The sequence below is a fragment of the Lacerta agilis genome, chromosome 4 (genome assembly GCF_009819535.1).
Source record: "Lacerta agilis isolate rLacAgi1 chromosome 4, rLacAgi1.pri, whole genome shotgun sequence".
In the NCBI taxonomy this organism is placed as follows: domain Eukaryota; kingdom Metazoa; phylum Chordata; class Lepidosauria; order Squamata; family Lacertidae; genus Lacerta; species Lacerta agilis.
The window spans coordinates 17,737,291-17,755,541 of NC_046315.1; the positions used below are offsets into that span (position 1 = coordinate 17,737,291).

Below are 18,251 nucleotides of genomic sequence, written 5' to 3' on the forward strand. Positions count from 1 at the left end.
AGACTCCTTCGGGTAGTGATAAAGCGGGATATCAAATCCAAACTTCTTCTTCTTCTTCTTCTTCTTCTTCTTCTTCTTCTTCTTCTTCTTCTTCTTCTTCTTCTTCACATCCCATACACCCTTGATCGTAATCTAGTCAGCCAGTATATCCTGAAACACTTCCCCTATGAAGCCCCATGATACTATTCTGCTTCTACTGACTTGCTGAAAAATAAAACCCAACCCATGTTTGTATTTTGCTTACTTAAGGCTGTTAACGTTTCTTTTTAAAAAAATGCAATTAAATGTGTTTGTTCACCTTGCACGTCGACATCACAAGGAGGAACAATTGTGGCCACAGTTCTCCTTTTCTATGAATTCCTGACGTACACACTGCATGAAGATTTGGCTTGTACCTCTTGCGGAAAGGCTGGAATCGGGGAGCGGGGTGGGGAATCAGTGACCAGCAACATAAGGTACTTATTACAGGCTTTTCTTAGTAATTCTTGAGAGCCAGCATTTGGGTGCCTGGGAATGCTTGTGTGTTTTTCCTTGTTCAGATGACCTCATAAACCAAAACCTCCTCTTGTGACATTAGCATTTTGGGATCTCTTCTGTTTCCTGAGTTCCAGATCTTGACGGAGGTACCAGAACGTGCCAAGTTATTTTTCTACGGCATCAAATTTAATAATCTCTGTCATTCTAAAGCTGTATTCTATGGGAAACCCAGCATTCATTTCCGTACTCAGAATGTGGTGTAGTAGAGAGCTTTTATTGTAGCTTTTGAGTAATCCACACACGCCCTTCGGTATAGAAGTGGAATGGAAGGCATACTAAACCCAAGTCAACCAATCCTGAAACCCCACGAACCTCCTTGGCGTCGGTACCTCGGTTGTTAAAGATAATCCGTTCCGGAAGACCATTCGACTTCCGAAACGGTCAGCAATTTCAATTTAGAAAATTGAGAAAAACACAGCAGAAGCGTTTCGGGCAGCTTCCGAAAAGCATTTACTTCTGGGTTTTCGGTGTTTGGAAACCGAAACATTCGGCTTCCGAGATGCTCAAAAACCAAGGTACCACTGTACACCAGACAAATTCTTCGGGTGACCTTACCTTTGGGTAAGTAGCTATTGGAGAAAGGGCCTTTCCCATGGCACTACCCAAATTATTGAACTCCATCTAACTTGGCCACATTTCTTTTTGTTGGTATAGTTTTATTTTTGTTTGTTTGCTTGGCATGATTTTAGGCACCTGCCAAGGTTAGTCCTATTCTTCTGCCCAAACTTTTAATGGCGTTCCACGATATCTAGTGCATTTTGATTTTGCTGTTTTATCTTGGGCCTTTAAATCTGGCGGAGCACCGATTTCTCTGCTGTCTTCATTAGGTGTTGTAATTTTGCGGTAAAAAGTCGGCTGTGCTACAGTGTCTATGTGTAAATTAGCAGTAGGGATACAATTGATCTCCCCAGAAGTTGCTGTTTCCAATGGTAGATGGTTGAATAAACCAACAAGTTTCTAAATATCTATCCTGGATTTGCATGTGTTTGGGGAGCGGGGCGAAGCAACAGAGAACAGCGAGAGAGAGAGAGAATTGTTGCACAATTAGTTATTAGGGTGTTTTAATAGTCTGGTCTTCTGAGTAAGAATCTGGCAGTCGGTGAAACAGCAGACCAGTCAGCACTTTGAGGAGGGACTGACGTCTTCCTATTTCAGAATGCAAACTTACTCACTTAGAAAATCCTGCTTTGGGAAAATTACATATCTGCTTGTGCAGAGAAATGCCCTGAATATGCAGTGCTAACTTTCTGGAAATCCCTGTGGCTGTAGTAGGGATGTTTTTGCACATTCCTGATGAGGAGGAATAGCATGGCTGAAAATAGTTCCCAAGAACCACTGCTGGAGCTCTTCAAGGAATTATAGTAGGGATAGACCAAGCCACCTATCTGGTGCTCAATCATAGGTTTATCTTGCCCTGTTTTGCACATATTTTGGGGAAAGGATGCACAAATAAGCTCACCTTTAAATTGCACACGTGTTTGCATGTGCTTCTTTACACAAAATACATGCTTTTCAATGCATTACCCCCCCCCACGAACTATGCATTTTGTACTTTATGCCTTCTTATGTAACATTTATATTTTTGTGCGTTTTTTGCGCACCATGAATTGCAATCTGGAGAAAGGCATAATCGGACTGAGAGTTGTCTTCCAGTCCGCAAGCAAGTTTGGAAGCATCAGATTGGGTTTCCCCAGTGCAAAAATGATAACAAATTCCTCCCCTTTAAGCATGGCCACGAAACCTATTGCAGAGAGGTCTCATTGACGGTACTTGTGTGTGTGTCGTTCTTGTTCCATATGGGCAAGGTACTCTGATTGTAATTGATTTTAAGAGTAATGACTTAACATTACCCCCAGTTCAACGGACAGCTTTAAGCAACAGCTATCAAAATATCTCCCAACAGTTCATTTGGCATGTTAAGTAGAAGGTGATTATAACAGATAAAAATTACCCACCAAATTCAAATTATTTGTGGGTGAGGCGGGGAGAATAGCTGAATTAAACTTTGCTCCAGACAGTCGTCTTGCCCTTGTATCCCACAATTAGCACTGAAATACATCAGTGCTCAAACACTAAAACTTAATTACTTTAAAACAACTGCAGTTCTGGGAGTCTTAAGTATAATGATGTTTCTTCTCTTTAAATATTTATATGCTTTAAACAACAACAACAACAAACGCAGCTTCAATCTCACAAATGGGGAATTTTTTTGGGACAGATGGAATGACTATTTAGATTTCCTAGCTAGAGAGATTGCTAGTCATAAATGTAGTGGGAACAATCATAGCAGTTGGGCAGAAATCATATTTTTTTAAAAAACATGCAGTGAATATGCAGTGCAATATATATTAAACAGGCATCTGAGTATACTTTATGCACATACATTATATATTCTGCACGAAGCTAAACCAAATCAATATCAGGACAAGCTTGGTTTTGCAACTTGCATTAATTATATGTGTGTTGGTGTGATTCTACTATTGTTAAACGTGGGAAGGAGTAAAGGACAATCTTTCCCCCCAAATTCTTTATGTGTGGCTTGCTTCAGAGTTTAGACCAAGGTTAGGGGCCTTTTCAGCTTGGATGCTCTATGGAAATACATTTTTTTTCCACAGCCTGCTCTTCTGTCTTTGAGGCCCCAAGTCAAAACTGTTTTATCTTCTTGTGCTTCCACCTAAATCATACTTAGAGAAGAGCCAATGAAATAAATAGACACAACTGCCGTATTTGCTCGAATGTAATACACACCTTTTTTTTTTTTTTTGGCCAAATTACATCACGAAAATTTGGGTGTGCATTAGATTCGATGGCCATTTACATTCGCCAGCAAATGCCTTTTTTGTTTTTGTTTTGAGGGTTTGAAAATTGAGGTGCACATTAGAGTCATGTAAATACAGTAACTTTTGTCTGTCGATTTCCAGTGGACTGACTTGTCAAGTTGGTCAGATATAACTCACAATTTCAGCTCGGTGAGTTGTTGTTACCAACACTCACTCTCTCTCTCTCTCTCTCTCTCTCTATATATATATATATATATATTTGCAGAAAGATTAAGATATTATTGTTTATCCATATATTAGCAAAGCCTGTTTTGGTGCCATGAGGACTAGTAACTTGCTTTACGCATCATAAAGCAGAGGTTCTAGTCCTTTAGCATTTAAAGGTAAGAACAAAGGAAGCAGAGGTTTCCGGGATGCTTGGTGTTTATTTGTTCAGAAATCAATCCAGCTGAATCCAATGAGTCTTAGGACTCAGCTACATTGGCAAAGGAAAAGCACTTTATATGCGTTGTTTATGCATTCTAACACTGTGACACCAGATGGCGCTGTGGAGTTCCATTTTTGCTAACCCGATTTCTCATACAGTACAAAGTTTGCAACCCATTTAACTGAAATGCTTCTTTGATGTGTCTAGATCCAGCCTTATACTCTACTAAGCCTGTGGAAGGTTACAGACTTAATCATAATTTAGCCGGTGTCTTCATATACAGCTTTCTCTTCTGAAATAGCTGACTCAATAGCCAGTGCAATAGCTCAGTCAGTAGAGCGTGAGACTCTTAATCTCAGGGTTGTGGGTTCGAACCCCACACTGGGCAAACATTTTCTGCATTGTTGTGGGTTGGACCAGATGATCTTCGGGGTCCTTTCCAACTCTGTGAATTACTTCAGGAGTTTTGCCACTTCTCGACTGATAAGTTTGTGAATCGGAATTATAGTTGACTGAAAATGTTGTATTCCAAACTGATGCATATTTCTTTTTCACATGTATTTCAGATCCAGAATGCCAATGATGTTTTAATAGCCCCACTGGAGAAATTTCGTAAGGAACAAATAGGTGCAGCAAAAGTAAGTTGTTTCTGAATATTGTTATTCGCAGTCACTGCTTCATTTTGTGGTTTCTGTCCCTGGTACTAGACTTAATGTGATTTTTTGTTGTTGTAAACATCACTTGTAAGCTGCTTTCAGAGCCTCTCGGGACTATAAAACAGGATATAAGTATTCCAAAACAAATTACAGTGGTACCTCGGGTTACAGACACTTCAGGTTACAAACGCTTCAGGTTACAGACTCCGCTAACCCAGAAATAGTACCTTGGGTTAAGAACTTTGCTTCAGGTTGAGAACTGAAAATGCGCAGCGGCGGCAGCGGGAGGCCCCATTAGCTAAAGTGGTACCTCAGGTTAAGAACAGTTTCAGGTTAAGAACGGACCTCCAGAATGAATTAAGTTCTTAACCCGAGGTACCACTGTAATCAGACCCACAGCTAAACTGCACTGCATGACGAAACCATGAATACTCATCCCTGGGCACGCAGTTTATGGTAGACTTGGTGCTGCTCATACATCCAAGTTCCCCCCCCCCCAGCGTCCACACAAGGACATCCCCATCAGAAAATAAATAAATTCTGATGTTATGTTCCCACTTGGTGTTTCAGGGGGAAACCAGCAAAGTAAAGGAATCGGCAACAGTCTTTAATTAGTGCCCATTGTTGTGAGATATCTTGATACCTTCCCTAGATATGGACCATGGTTTTTCATCTGCAGGCACCCACTTCTAAGCTCAGCACGAGCAAGGAAACAAGCCTCAGTTAATTAAGAACACAAGGGCCTGCTGGATCATGCCAGCGACCCACCTAGTTCAGTATCCTGATCTCACAGTTGCCAACAAGATACTCATTATGGGAAGCCCAAAAGTAGGACCTGAGTGCAACAGCTCTCTCCTGTTATAGCTTCTTATTGTGTCTGAACCAGCTAGTGGCTTCCGGCTTTGCCAGGACATGAAGGCATGTTTTAAAGCAGACTGTGAGTTCCTGAACATGTATGTCTGCTTATGTAGAGCGAAATGGCTGCATGTGGACATACACGGTTTGGTTGATTAAGTCATGATATGATTGCCTGGGCCCAACTACTATGAATATTACAAATCTCTGCAGTACGTCTCTGACTGTGAAATGCTGGGAACAAGCATTGGAAACCACCGCCTGTTATTGTGTATTAGGTTGCTCCAGAGTTTTCCAAACTTGAGCTTCCAGCTATTTTTGGACTACAACTCCCATCATCGCTAGCTGGCAGGACCAGTGGTCAGGGATGATGGGAACTGTAATCCAAAAACAGCTGGAGAGCCAAGTTTGGGGAACCCTGGATTATTTCAAGGTGTTCAAAGAGGGGGGGGGGCAGGACTTCTGCATCTGCCCCTCCCTGAGTCGTGGGGCAGGTTATGCATCTCTCCACGCCGCAGAGAGGCACACTTGCCCTTTTTGCTGTAAAATAAAAGCGACATGTTCATTGGAGGTGAGAGGTTTGCAAAGTAGCCGTGAATGAATCAGGCGTTTGGACAGAAGCGTAGGCCGGCTTAAAATTATTGTTTAGAATGCTGTTCAAGTGATGCTGAAGTTTGTGGGAAGTCAGCAGTGGATGGGTGAACTGTTCTGATGTGGTTTCCAAAACGGAGGAGGAAACCCTCCGAGTTATGAAACCTTTTCAGCGATATAAACAGCTTGCGTTCCCAGGATTTTCATAGGCTCTCTCCAGCTTTCCATTCTTAGAATCCTCACCCCTTCATACTTAATAGATACTCTATAGTTGCTCTGCTATTTTGGGAAGGATGTTTTAAAACATCAACTTAGAAATATTAATTTTAATAAACACACGCAGGGACAGTAAAATAAAACAATTTCTGACATTTCGGGAAGTCTTAATACAGAGGAACTAAAGGATTTAAGGAAGAGCTCCATTTGTGGAAAATAAGTGTGTTGGTTATGTAACTGTCCTGTGGGATGAAAATGTCATGGAGCAAGTTTAAATAGCTTCAGAATGTTACGAGCATATATGATGGGGGACACCTGACTTACTCGTAAGACGCATGAAAAGGATATTGAGGTCTTAGTGGACCAGAAGCTTAATATGAGTCAACTGTGTGTTGCGGCAACAAAAAAAGCTAATGCTATTCTAGGCTGAATCAGCAGAAGTACAGTGTTCCTATTACCATTCTATCCTGCCCTGATCAGACCACACCTGGAATACTGTGTCCAGTTCTGGGCATCACAATTTAAGAAGGATATTGACAAGCTGGAACGTGTGCAGAGGAGGGCAACCAAAATGATCAAGGGCCTGGAAACCAGGCCCTCTGAGGGACAGGACAGTTGAGGGTGTTGGGTATGTTTTACATGGAAAAGAGGAGCTATGATAGCCATCTTCAGATATTTCAAGGGCTGTTAACATGGAAGACGGAGCAAGCTTGTTCTCTCCTGCTCTGGAGGGCAGGACTCGCACCAGTGGCTTCAACTTACAAGAGAGGAGATTCTAAGATCTTCCTGACAGTAAGAGCTGTTTTGACCGTGGCGGGAGGTTGTGGACTCTCCTTCCTTGGAGGTTTTTAAGCAGAGGTTGGATGGCCATCTGTCCTGGATGCCTTAGCTGAGATTCTTGCATTGCAGTGGGCTGGACTAGAGGACCCTTGGGGATCCCTCCCAACTCTATGATTCTGTGTAGGATTGGTCTCTGAAAATATAATTCTCTCTCTCTCTCTCTCTCCTCTACCTCCTACTCACACCCCAAGATTACACAAGCCCAGCTATACATTATACGGGTCGCTTGGTGGTTTATTCCATTTGAGCTGTGAGGGGAAAGTGGGGGAGGGTGACCCCTATCATTTATTGCACAAATGACAGAAAAGAGCGGAGTGAGCTAAGTGGGAAAGGATTTCAGGCACGAAGTCACTTTCCTTATTTGGTCAATGTGGTTTTGCTGGTCCCCAGCTGGTAATGTTGTTGAGATCACGGGTTGCTTGTGCTGTCTGCATTTAGGCTAAAGCTCTCTCTCTCGCTATCCGTCCCGTACAATAGTATTTAGCAATGTTTGCCGAAGTGCTCATCTCCCTCTTTATTGCCGCCAGTGTCAGATGAAAGAAGGCGGAAGGGTGCAAACCGAGATACTTTTTTAAAAAGACACTGAAGAAGGCTCCTTCTCTCTCCTCTAACATTTACATCTGCCTCTCTGTTGGTCTTGGCGCAGCAAGAGACAGATCTGTTTGTTGCTCTGTTGATTTGGCTCCGCTTCGCATTGATGTGGCATTTCAGAGTGTTCTGAGCGCTCTGTGTGTACAGTATCCTTGCTGCGATCTTTCCAACAGTCCTGTAAGATAAGTCCGTCCCATTATCTGCAGTTTGCAGATTGGGGCGGCGGCGGGGGGAACACAGCAGGAATGGCATTTCAGATAGGGACCCCTTGGTTTTATTTACGTGGAACCTTTATAAGAGCGTTAAATGTTTAACAGTAAGAGAGCGGTGCACAAACTTAAAGCAAAAAAAATGCATTCGAACGTGTAAGATTGCCATAAAATACCACCAGCCAAATACTGTCAGTGAATGGACTTGTCTCTCTGGGAAAGCCTGAAGAAACAAACATTTTGAGCTGTATTCTGTAGAAGACAAAATGCCGCGTGCATCAGTTATGGGAAGTGTGTTCTGCAGGAAAGCGTTCCGCAGTGCTAAAAGACCCTGGTCGCACAACCGTGGTAAAAATACCTGGTGCATCACAAGAAAGACCCTCAGAGAGGACGAAAGGGAATGTAGGGAACGAGGTAATTCCTCAGATATCTTTATTTGCAACTCAACTTCTTAAACTGCGCTGCTAACACCAGCTCTCCCCGAGTCTCTGACATAGTGTAGCCTGCAGCCCAATTAATACTGTAGAATAATTCAATACCAAGGTTAAAATCTGCAGCCGCATGAATATATCTTCATTTTTGCCTACTTAAAGCTTCTCTCTTGGCTTAAACCCAGGGCTCAGCATGTAAATTATCAGACCGTTGTCCCAGTTCACTCAGTGAAACGCTGTACATTGACTGGGAACAATTCTCCAGGATTTGATGCAGGGGGTCTTTCACAGTCATTCCTGGGGATGATGGGGATTGAACCTGAGACGTTCTTCATGCGAATTATGCACTCTACCCCTGATCTCTGCTGTGTGTGCCAAAAGCAGCATAGGGGGTTGGACTAGATGACCCTCGGAGGGTCCCTTCCAGCTTTTCAGTTCTTTGAACAAATGTTGACTGATGGAGGTGAGGTGGCAAAGAAGAAGGCTGCTTTAACATCTTTCTCGGAAAATCAGGAATCAGGAGGATCAAAACTTCAATAGAGAACGGGACAAATACAGACTGTATTTAAAAGACCACTGTAAACATTTGAACTCTTTGGCAGGCTTTCAATAACTCTTGCAAAGTTACAAAGACTTGGGACAAACTGGAGGATTATAATTTGGATTAACTATAATATGCAGTTGATTAAGATATCTAAAGGACCCATGGAGGGGAGGAGGGAAGTCCTAAGATTCAGAAGAATCTTGTTTGATTTTGAAAATCTAACATGTTGTCTTGTAAAACTAATAAAAATTATTTTTTTAAAAAAAATGAATTTCACAAAAGAGATTTTTAAAAAAAAATCTTTAAAAAAGGATCTTTCTGATTCCTTTTGATCTGATATTGGGCAGAACTGCCATCAGGCTTCGTTTTAGATTATTTGCAAACGCGTCTCAAAACCCCTGCATGTTTTTCTTCCCAGCAAATTTCTGGGGCTGAGTGACGAGCCTATTAAACGTCCTTCGGTTGGTCTCAATTCTTGCCTTACGCTGTCGGATTCCAACTCCCACCAGCCCCAACTAGCACAGCCAATGGTCGGGGAAGATGGGAGCTTAAGAGTCTTTGTGGGGAACAGGGAATATACTTTTCCAGGGCTTCACAAATGTTCCTAGGTAGGGAGGTATAGCTTTTTCTGGTGCTCATTTCGCAGACAAGCCCAGCGATGGACAGTTTCATCTTAGAACAGTTGTTGTGCTGACAGCTAAGCCTCCTGCTTTTCCCTGAGCTTAGTGTGGGAAACCAGCAACTAGGTTGAATTATGCGCCCTGCCCTAATCTTGGCTGCCCAGTCCCTGACATCGTTCTGGGGAATCACTTGGAGTTCCACAAAGGGTTTGAGAATTACACATCTCCACTACGAGGTAGGAAGCACCAGACCCTGAGAATGAATGGACCTAAGTGCACCCATTTCTTTGTGGGTGCTGTAGGCAGTAACACTCAAGACTTCCACAACAACCCCACTCTAGAATCTGCCGGCAGCTGCTTAGCCAGCTTAAGGGGAGGCCTGCATGTCCCTGGTTAGCCTTTGGTTTAAGCCACCTTTTTCCATTAGTAAACAGGAAGACCATTGTAAACAGAGCATGAGATTTATTTTCTCATAAGATGTTTCTGGCTGTCCAACTGGGAAGGGCTGTGCCGAGATGTTGCTTGATAGCTGCTGGGAAAAAGTTGTTTTAGCAGATGCTGGTTTTTTTAAAGAAAAAAATATGTTTGTTTCTCCATCTGCTGTTAGCCCTTCTGAATATTATATATTTAAAAAAAGAGTCTGAATCTGTAAATAAACATCAAAACACTTGGATTTAAAAGAAATATTGTGTAGCAGAAAATGGAGAAGATGGATGTTATCATGGGCTGAATGTCTTAAATAACTTTTTTTGTAACTGGAAGATGTAAAATAGGAAGTCCTCTTTATTTTAATTTATTGCTCCTTTCCCCTTTGTCTTTTTTTTCCTTTTCCTTTTCCTTCTCTCTCTTTCCTTTCTTCTTGCTGCTTCTTTCTTTCTTTCCTTTTAACCCCCCTTCATTTTTTCCCTCTTTCTTCCTTGGCGTCTTCTGTTTGGGGCCTTTATTAGGGTCCAAAGACTGTACACTCACAGGGGTGGTAGATGGTTGATGGAGGGACCCTGGTTGGGAGGCAGGGATGTGTTGACCTCCCATATGAATTTTCATTTTCACTTTTTGGACACCACTATAAAAATACAGGATGGACACATAGACACCACCTTATACCGTAAACCAACTGACCGACAAACATATCTACATGCTTCTAGCTACCATCCCAAACATACCAAACAATCCATTGTATATAGCCAGGCCCTACGTTACAGCCGCATCTGTTCCAACTCTACAGACAGAGACTCTCACCTAAGATATCTTCAGCAAACCTTTTTAGAACTAAAATATCCACCTGATGAAGTTAAACAACAGATCAACAGAGCCAGACTGATACCCAGAGAGAACTTGCTGCAAGACAGACCCAAAAAAGAAAATAACAGAACACCACTAGGAATCACATACAACTCCCAAATTAAAACAGTACAACGCATCATCAGAGATCTACAACCTCTCCTAGACAATGACAGTTCTCTTTCTCAAGCTCTGGGAGGAAGACCCTTCATCGCCTACAGGCAGCCACCCAATCTCAAACAGCTCCTCACCCACAATAATACAACAACAGGACTCAAATGGACACTGGTACCAGAGCCTGCAATAAACCCAGATGCCAACTTTGCTGCCACATACACCCGGACAACACCATTACTGGCCCCAACAACATCAAACATACCGTCTCAGGACTATTTAATTGCTCATCTTCTAACATTGTGTATGCCATCAAATGCCAACAGTGCCCTTCAGCTCTCTATATTGGACAAACAGGCCAAACCCTATGCCAAAGGATAAATGGACACAAATCTGACATCAGAAATCACAAGACAGAGAAACCAGTAGGAGAACACTTCAATCTCCCAGGACATTCTATACAACATCTCAAAGTAGCTGTCTTATTACAAAGGAATTTCGGAAATAGACTGGAAAGAGAAGTGGCTGAATTGCAACTTATCACCAAACTTAAAACCATGGAGAGACCTGGTCTGAATAGAGACATTGGATTATTATCTCATTATACATGACAAAGCTATTTTTAGCCATCTCACCCCTTGCTTTTTCCTGCAAGGCCAATTGCAGTTGTTAACAGTCGTCAACAGGTTTACCTCACCTATCAGCCCTGAGATCTACGAACAAAGGGCGGTATACAAATTTAATAAGTAATAAATAATTATTATACAGGGTAAAACCTTGTGCTAAGTCAGACCATAGTTCCAGCTATATTGCCTGCACTGATTGGCAGTGAGTCTCCAGGTCTCTGTCTTTCCCCGTCCAACGTGGAAATGCTGGAGCTGAATCCTGGGACCTCCTGCATGCAAAAAAAGATATTTTAAAAAATCACTCTACCCCTGAGCTATAATCCTTCTTGAATTAATAATGGACAGGGCCTCTCAGGTGGGCAGCACCTGGCCAGCCTTAGCAAAGCCCTGCTGCACCTCCGCCTGACAAAGAGACCCTCCCCAGGTCCTGAAGCGGACATCCTCTACAAGTTCTGGAGACGGTCTCCTCACAAGCCAGAAGCACAGCGTAGCTTTGCTGAGGCCTCCTGGCTAACAGCTGACATGCAGGAGAGCCCCCCTGTCCCTCCTGCTTGTAAAGGTAAAGGACCCCTGGACAGTTAAGTCCAGTCAAAGGCGCCTGTGGGGTTGCGCCGCTCATCTCGCTTTCAGGCCGAGGGAGCCGGCGTTTGTCCACAGACAGCTTTCTGGATCATGTGGCCAGCATGACTAAAGTGCTACTGGTGCAACAGGACACCACGATGGAAGCCAGAGCACATGGAAGCACCATTTACCTTTCCACCACAGTGGTATCTATTTATCTACTTGCACTGGCGTGCTTTCGAACTGGCAGGAGCTGGGACAGAGCAATGGGAGCTCACCCCGACGCAGTGATCCAAACCACCGACCTTCCGCTCGCCAAGCCCAAGATTCTCAGTGGTTTAGACCACAGCGCCCTCCTGCTTGTGCATGCCAGCCCGAGAGGCAGGGCAGCTTCCTTGACCCGCAGAGCTGAGGCGCAGGGAAAAAGGCTTCAAGCACCTCAGCTGTGCAAGTCTCCAGCTCACGTGGGGTGGAAGGGAAGGGCTTCCTTAAGGTGCTCGGCTGAGGTGCGGAAGGCTCCCAGTGCTCAGCTGAGCAAGTGCCCGCCCCATGCTAAAACCTCTCCTTCTAGAAAAAAGGCACCGGTAATGGCTAGGTCTGCCAACAGCCATAAGCCATTACAGTTAAACGAAACCACCATATTTTGAGACGAACATCTCTGGGGACAAATGGCAGAAGACGTTTGCCTTCTTTCCCTCTTCAAGATTTCAGAAGTGCCTGTCTGCTCGCATGCTGTTAGAACCAGAACCTTAAATCAGATGAACCTTTGGTCTTTCTTAGTCGAGCAAAGCAGCTCTTAGGATGAATTGTCCAAGGATTATATACACACTATGACGTTTCATTAAACACACTCGAAGAGGATGAATACAGAGGGCAACCAGACTCCACTCCTTTCGCTGTCCATTATGAAAACAGGATACTGTTTCAAGTAACATGCTGAAACAATTAAGAAAATCAAAAGGAGGGAAGAAAACCTTTAAGAAATATTACATTTCTGAAAGCTACTCTTCGCATGGATCGCAGTACGGAAAAATATTACAGGGCATTATCTAAAGTTTTCTTCCCTATTGGGAGGGGGAAGCCGTATTTCAAGCTGTTTGTTTCAAAGATATGACAGAAAATGAAGAAAAGTAGAATTTTAGAAATATTTTTTTACATCTCTGATGTGTTATTTCTGGCAGGAAGCATTTTTGCAGTTGTCACACCAAAGACTTAAGTAATATTTCAAAAAGTGCACATTTTGCTATTAGATTATCTCCCTGTTTTTCATATGGTGCACTGCACTTCCGTAAGTTCCATTGATTATATCCTGGGTTTTGCTTCTGAATTCACATGCTAAATGTAATCCCCTCCTTAGCTGACTCTTCAGAATTGGCTAGCTGTTCTGAGATGTACCTGCAGAGTCATTAGGAAGATGAAGGAGACTTCTAAATAATTTTCTGTTTGGCTACTTATATCAGCAACCGAGTCTGTTTTGTAATTGTCCCAAAACTAAACAGTCTCCGTTCAGATCCCATTTTTACTGGTCTCGACAATTAAATAAAAAGGTTAGACTTCACTCTCAGTTCTTAAAACAATCAAAATCAGGACCCCAACAATGGAGCGCTTCAGGACCACTTTTCTCCATGGAACTCTGTGCATGCTCTGAAGCCCAGATTCTATGATAGTAGGTAAAAGATAACCAGTTAGATTGCATTTTTATTTGATGTGCAAGTTTCTTTGTGTGTGGCTCCTTTCTCTTTCTCTTCCCCACCCCACCCCAACCCTGACCCTATCCCTTTCCCCAAAATAAAATTCTTTATTTGTTGACATTTTGCTTTAAAGGGCAGTTTTCTGGAATTTCTCACTTAATCTTCCTGACATTCTAGACCGTGTGCTAAGGTTATATAGTTCACAAGGCTTTGTAAGAGTTGGGCTTTGAGCGGGGAGTAAATCTAGAACTTCTTACTGTTTCAAAGTCTGTATAGCTAGGCTTAAGAAGAGGGGCGCTTGTCAGTTGGGGTGATAAACTGTCCAGATAGCTGGACTGCCTAAGGCTTCGTCAGGAGGTTTGCCTGACTGGTGGCAGCATCTCATAATTTTGTACGGATGAAACTTCACAAAGAGGAGATCAGTCGCAGTCTTCATGTGATGCTTATCCCTTCAAGGATATAAGCAGGGTTCTTTTGGATAAGACAAATGGTCTAGTTGGCTAAGCTGATGCTTATGGGAAACATACAAGCAATTGAATGAAAGCAGCAGCCCACTCCCAGTTTTCAGCATCAGCCAATGTTTTCGTTTAGTCATGTCCGACTCTTCATGACCCCATGGACCAGAGCACACCAGGCACTCCTGTCTTCTACTGCCTCCCGCAGTTTGGTCAAGTTGGTAGCTTCGAGAACACTGTCCAACTATCTCGTCCTCTGTCGTCCTCTTGTGCCCTCCATCTTTCCCAACATCAGGGTCTTTTCCAAGGAGTCTTCTCTTCTCATGTGGTGGCAAAAGTATTGGAGCCTCAGCTTCAGGATCTGTCCTTCCAGTGAGCACTCAGGGCTGATTTCCTCAAGAATGGATAGGTTTGATCTTTTTGCAGTCCATGGGACTCTCAAGAGTCTCCTCCAGCACCATAATTCAAAAGCATCAATTCTTTGGCGGTCAGCCTTCTTTATGGTCCAGCTCTCACTTCCATACGTCACTACTGGGAAAACCATAGCTTTAATTATACGGACCTTTGTTGGCAAGGTGATGTCTCCTCCCAGCCATGCAACAGGGAAGGGGCTCGCTGTGGCTTTTTCCTGCGCTTGCATGTTGTGCTAAGCCATGGTTTAGTGCAGGGATCAGCAAACTTTTTCAGCAGGGGACCGGTCCACTGTCCCTCAGACCTTGTGGGAGGCCAAACTATATTTTTTTGGGGGGGGGGGGAATGAACGAATTCTTATGCCCCACAAATAACCCAGAGATGCATTTTAAATAAAAGGACACATTCTACTCATGTAAATACACACTGATTCCCGGACCGTCTGCGGGCCGGATTTAGAAGGCGACTGGGCTGGATCCGGTCCCCGGGCCTTAGTTTGCCTACCCATGGTTTAGTGTGACATTTGAGCACAGTAATCATGTACAGTGTTACATATTCCTTTTTAAGAGGGAAAAAGTAGACTGGTTATGGGTGAGCAGAGTCCCACTTTATAGAGCCCCTTTGCCTGTGGTAGGTCCATTATATTGTAGTTATTCCAGCTTGACACTCATACTGTCTTTCACAGCCTTTAGTGTTTGGCAGACAATCTAACCTTGTTTTTAGGGGGTTGCTCCGGGACCCTCAATTTATGACCCTCCCACCAGTCATAAACTGGAAGCCTGTTGTGGTCACACATTAGAGGAAAAGTTTGGTCTGTGGCCAAGTGGCTTCTGGGAAAATCTTCTAAGTAAGAATTGGGCCAAGCACTTAGCATAGAAGCAAGAGCGAAGCCTATAAATTCCACAAGTGTCTTAGAGGGGTGGGTATTGAAGATTGAATTGGAGACTTCAATTGGGGGGGGGAACCAGAGTCTGACTTGGCGGCCAAAGCTTAACAGCTGGCTAAAGATTTGAACAAAAGTGATGGTGAGGTCAGTGCTCCTCATTGATTAAGGAGGCTGGAAAGAATTTATTGCTTCCAAGATACAGTACAGGAGACTATCTGGAAAGCCAGATCTGTGTAAACAAAAGAAAGCGCTCCAGATTTTGTGACATTCCACCAGGAAGAAGGAACTTCTTCCTGAAATGAGTGATGGCTGCCTTCTGATGCTACTTAGGAGTGTAGAATGGACACCTGCAGTTGAGATTTAGACCAGGGGTCAGCAAACTTACCACGCCCCGGGCTGGTGTCTCCAGCGCCGATCGCGTGGAGGTTGGGGGAGCGTGCGCCCGTATGCGTGCACACATGCTATTTCCGGTGCACTTCCGGGTCAGAGGAGCACCGGAAATAGCTTGTGCACCTGTGCATGGGCCTCCTCCGACCCGGATGTGCACCAGAAATAACGCTTGCACATGCGCACAAGCTATTTCCGGTGCTTCTCCGACCCAGAAGTGGGCAGCTGCGCCACTCCAGTAAGAGTGGGCGGCGGGGGTCGCTACGGGCTGGATAAATGAGTCCCTCGGGCTGTATCCGGCTCACGGGCCTTAGTTTGGAGACCTCTGGTTTAGACTGATTCAGCTAAACCAGCTTCACCAATTTGGTTCCTTCTGGGTGTTTCCAACTACAGCTCCCAGTTGTAGTCAGAAACAACTGGAGGGCACTGGGACCTCAAAGGCTGAATTAGAAGAAGAAGAAGAAGAAGAAGAAGAAGAAGAAGAAGAAGAAGAAGTAGAGTTTGGATTTGATATCCCACTTTTCACTACCCGAAGGAGTCTCAAAGCGGCTAACATTCTCCTTTCCCTTCCTCCCCCACAACAAACACTCTGTGAGGTGAGTGGGGCTGAGAGACTTCAAAGAAGTGTGACTAGCCCAAGGTCACCCAGCAGCTGCAAGTGGAGGAGCGGAGATACGAACCCGGTCCCCCAGATTACGAGTCTACCGCTCTTAACCACTACACCACACTGGCTCCTCCTCTGATGCTGTTAGCTGCTTATACCGTTAGCTGTGAAAACAAGTGTGGGAGGGGAAATAATTTAATTTGAGGAACAAATACAATAGGTGATGAAATGTTTTGCATTGCTTTCCAACCATATTTGGCAGGCGGGGTGGAGTTGCTTTTGCGGGTTGTTCCTGGCAAAGAGGAGGTTATTTTGGGATTATTGGAGGAAAGGTAACATTGATCTTCATGGATGTTGCCTATAAGCTACATGCTGCCGGGTGTACAAGGGTTGGGAAGCTTTTTTCAACCTGACAGCTGCCTTCTAGCAGAGGGGGAGGAGGCATGTTTCAGTGGTGAGTAGCAGCCAAAGGCAGAAATAAAATAAAATACATGGGTGGAACAAGGGATGTGACTTTTATTTTTGCACAGTAAGGTGCATTTTTTTTGCTATGGAAGGCTTGCACATCTACCAGGCCCATGCAGAGCATGCTCAAGGTGGGATTCTTGTTAGAATAAAGTTATGAATGCAAACAAAAAAACAGCTGGCATTCCCCTACCCCCCCCAAGCCATCTTAGCCTTCTGACATCCACACCTCTCCATAGAATTGTAGAGTTGGAAGGGACCCTCGGAGCCATCTTTTCCAACCTCCTTCAACGTAGGAATATGCAGCTGCCCCATACGGGGGATCGAACCTGCAACCTTGGCATTATCAGCACCACGCTCCAACCCGCTGAGCTATCGTGGCAAGCAAAAGGTGTTATCAGAGTTCAGTAATACAGTCTAAGTGACGAAAAAGAAGTCGAGGAGCCGGTGGATCAGGGCCAGTGAAAAGTGTGGCCTGAGGAGGAGCCATTACTCAGAGGGAGTCCTGGGGGGGGGGACAAAGAGAGAGGCTCCCAGAATTGAGGCTTCCCACCCTTGTTCCACAAGATTCGCCAACATACTCAAAAATGATGCTGGCTTTTTTACATGTCCCTTGATATGGGACTTAACCTGCTTTTGACCCCCCCCCCAAATCTCTTTCATTGGTAGTTCTGCATGAACTTTCACGTGTGCCGGGGGCAGGCCCGTCTTAGAGGGATCGGCCGCCCTGGTGCAGCGATCCCTCGGCGCCCCCAGCCTGCCGCCTCTCCGCCCGCCTCCCTCCCGCGCTGGCCGCCCCTCGGGAGGGGGGGTGGGCGAGCGGAGATGAGAGGCGTGGTGTTGGAGCGGGCGCCCGCGCTCCGGCGGGCGGAGGATGAGGGGCGGGCGGGCAGGCGCTCGCGCACCGGCGGGAGGGCAGGCGGGCTGCAAGCCGGCCGCCCTCGCCTCCCAGAGCCCCAGCTGGAGTGCTGGAAGGTCGCGCAAAGCCCCGCGCCGCTTCAGTGCCCGCCTGCCCGTGGGGGCGGGGGCGGGTTGGGGAGGGGGAGCCCGGTATGCCGGTGGGCTCGCGGGGGCGCCCCTGGGGTGCCCTGCGCCCTGGCGCGGCGCGCCACCGGCCTCTATGGATGAGACGGCTCTGGCCGGGGGTGAGGTTGACCTGAAAATCATTGGCAATTCTATGGTACTTGCTGACCTATCGGTTTGGAAGCCTGGCTTAAAAAAATAATAAAAATTATAGCGTTCCTGGAATATTTGTCCAAGTCATTTATTTTTTAAAAGCCAGAAGAGTCTGGACCGCTAGCATTTTATGGAGAGATTCCCAGCAGTTCCATCATGTCCGAAATAAAAATGAAGATGTAAATTCAGTCGAAACTGCTGAGCGATGGCTCAGGCACCTATTGCAATTGTTCGCGTACTTCCCCATCTCGGGTCGTTTGAAAGAGGAATGTTGGCATGTGGTAAATAAGAGAAAAT

The 18,251-nt window shown here is 44.8% G+C and overlaps 1 protein-coding gene across 1 annotated transcript in view; it reads left to right on the forward strand.

Moving 5' to 3' along the window:
• ARHGAP42 (Rho GTPase activating protein 42) overlaps positions 1-18,251 on the forward strand; it is a 145,913-nt gene that overhangs the window by 73,055 nt on the left and 54,607 nt on the right. Inside the window, exon 4 of the mRNA XM_033146164.1 lies at positions 4,311-4,382. Within this exon, the coding sequence (XP_033002055.1) occupies positions 4,311-4,382 (72 nt within the window). The remainder of the gene's footprint in view (positions 1-4,310; positions 4,383-18,251) is intronic.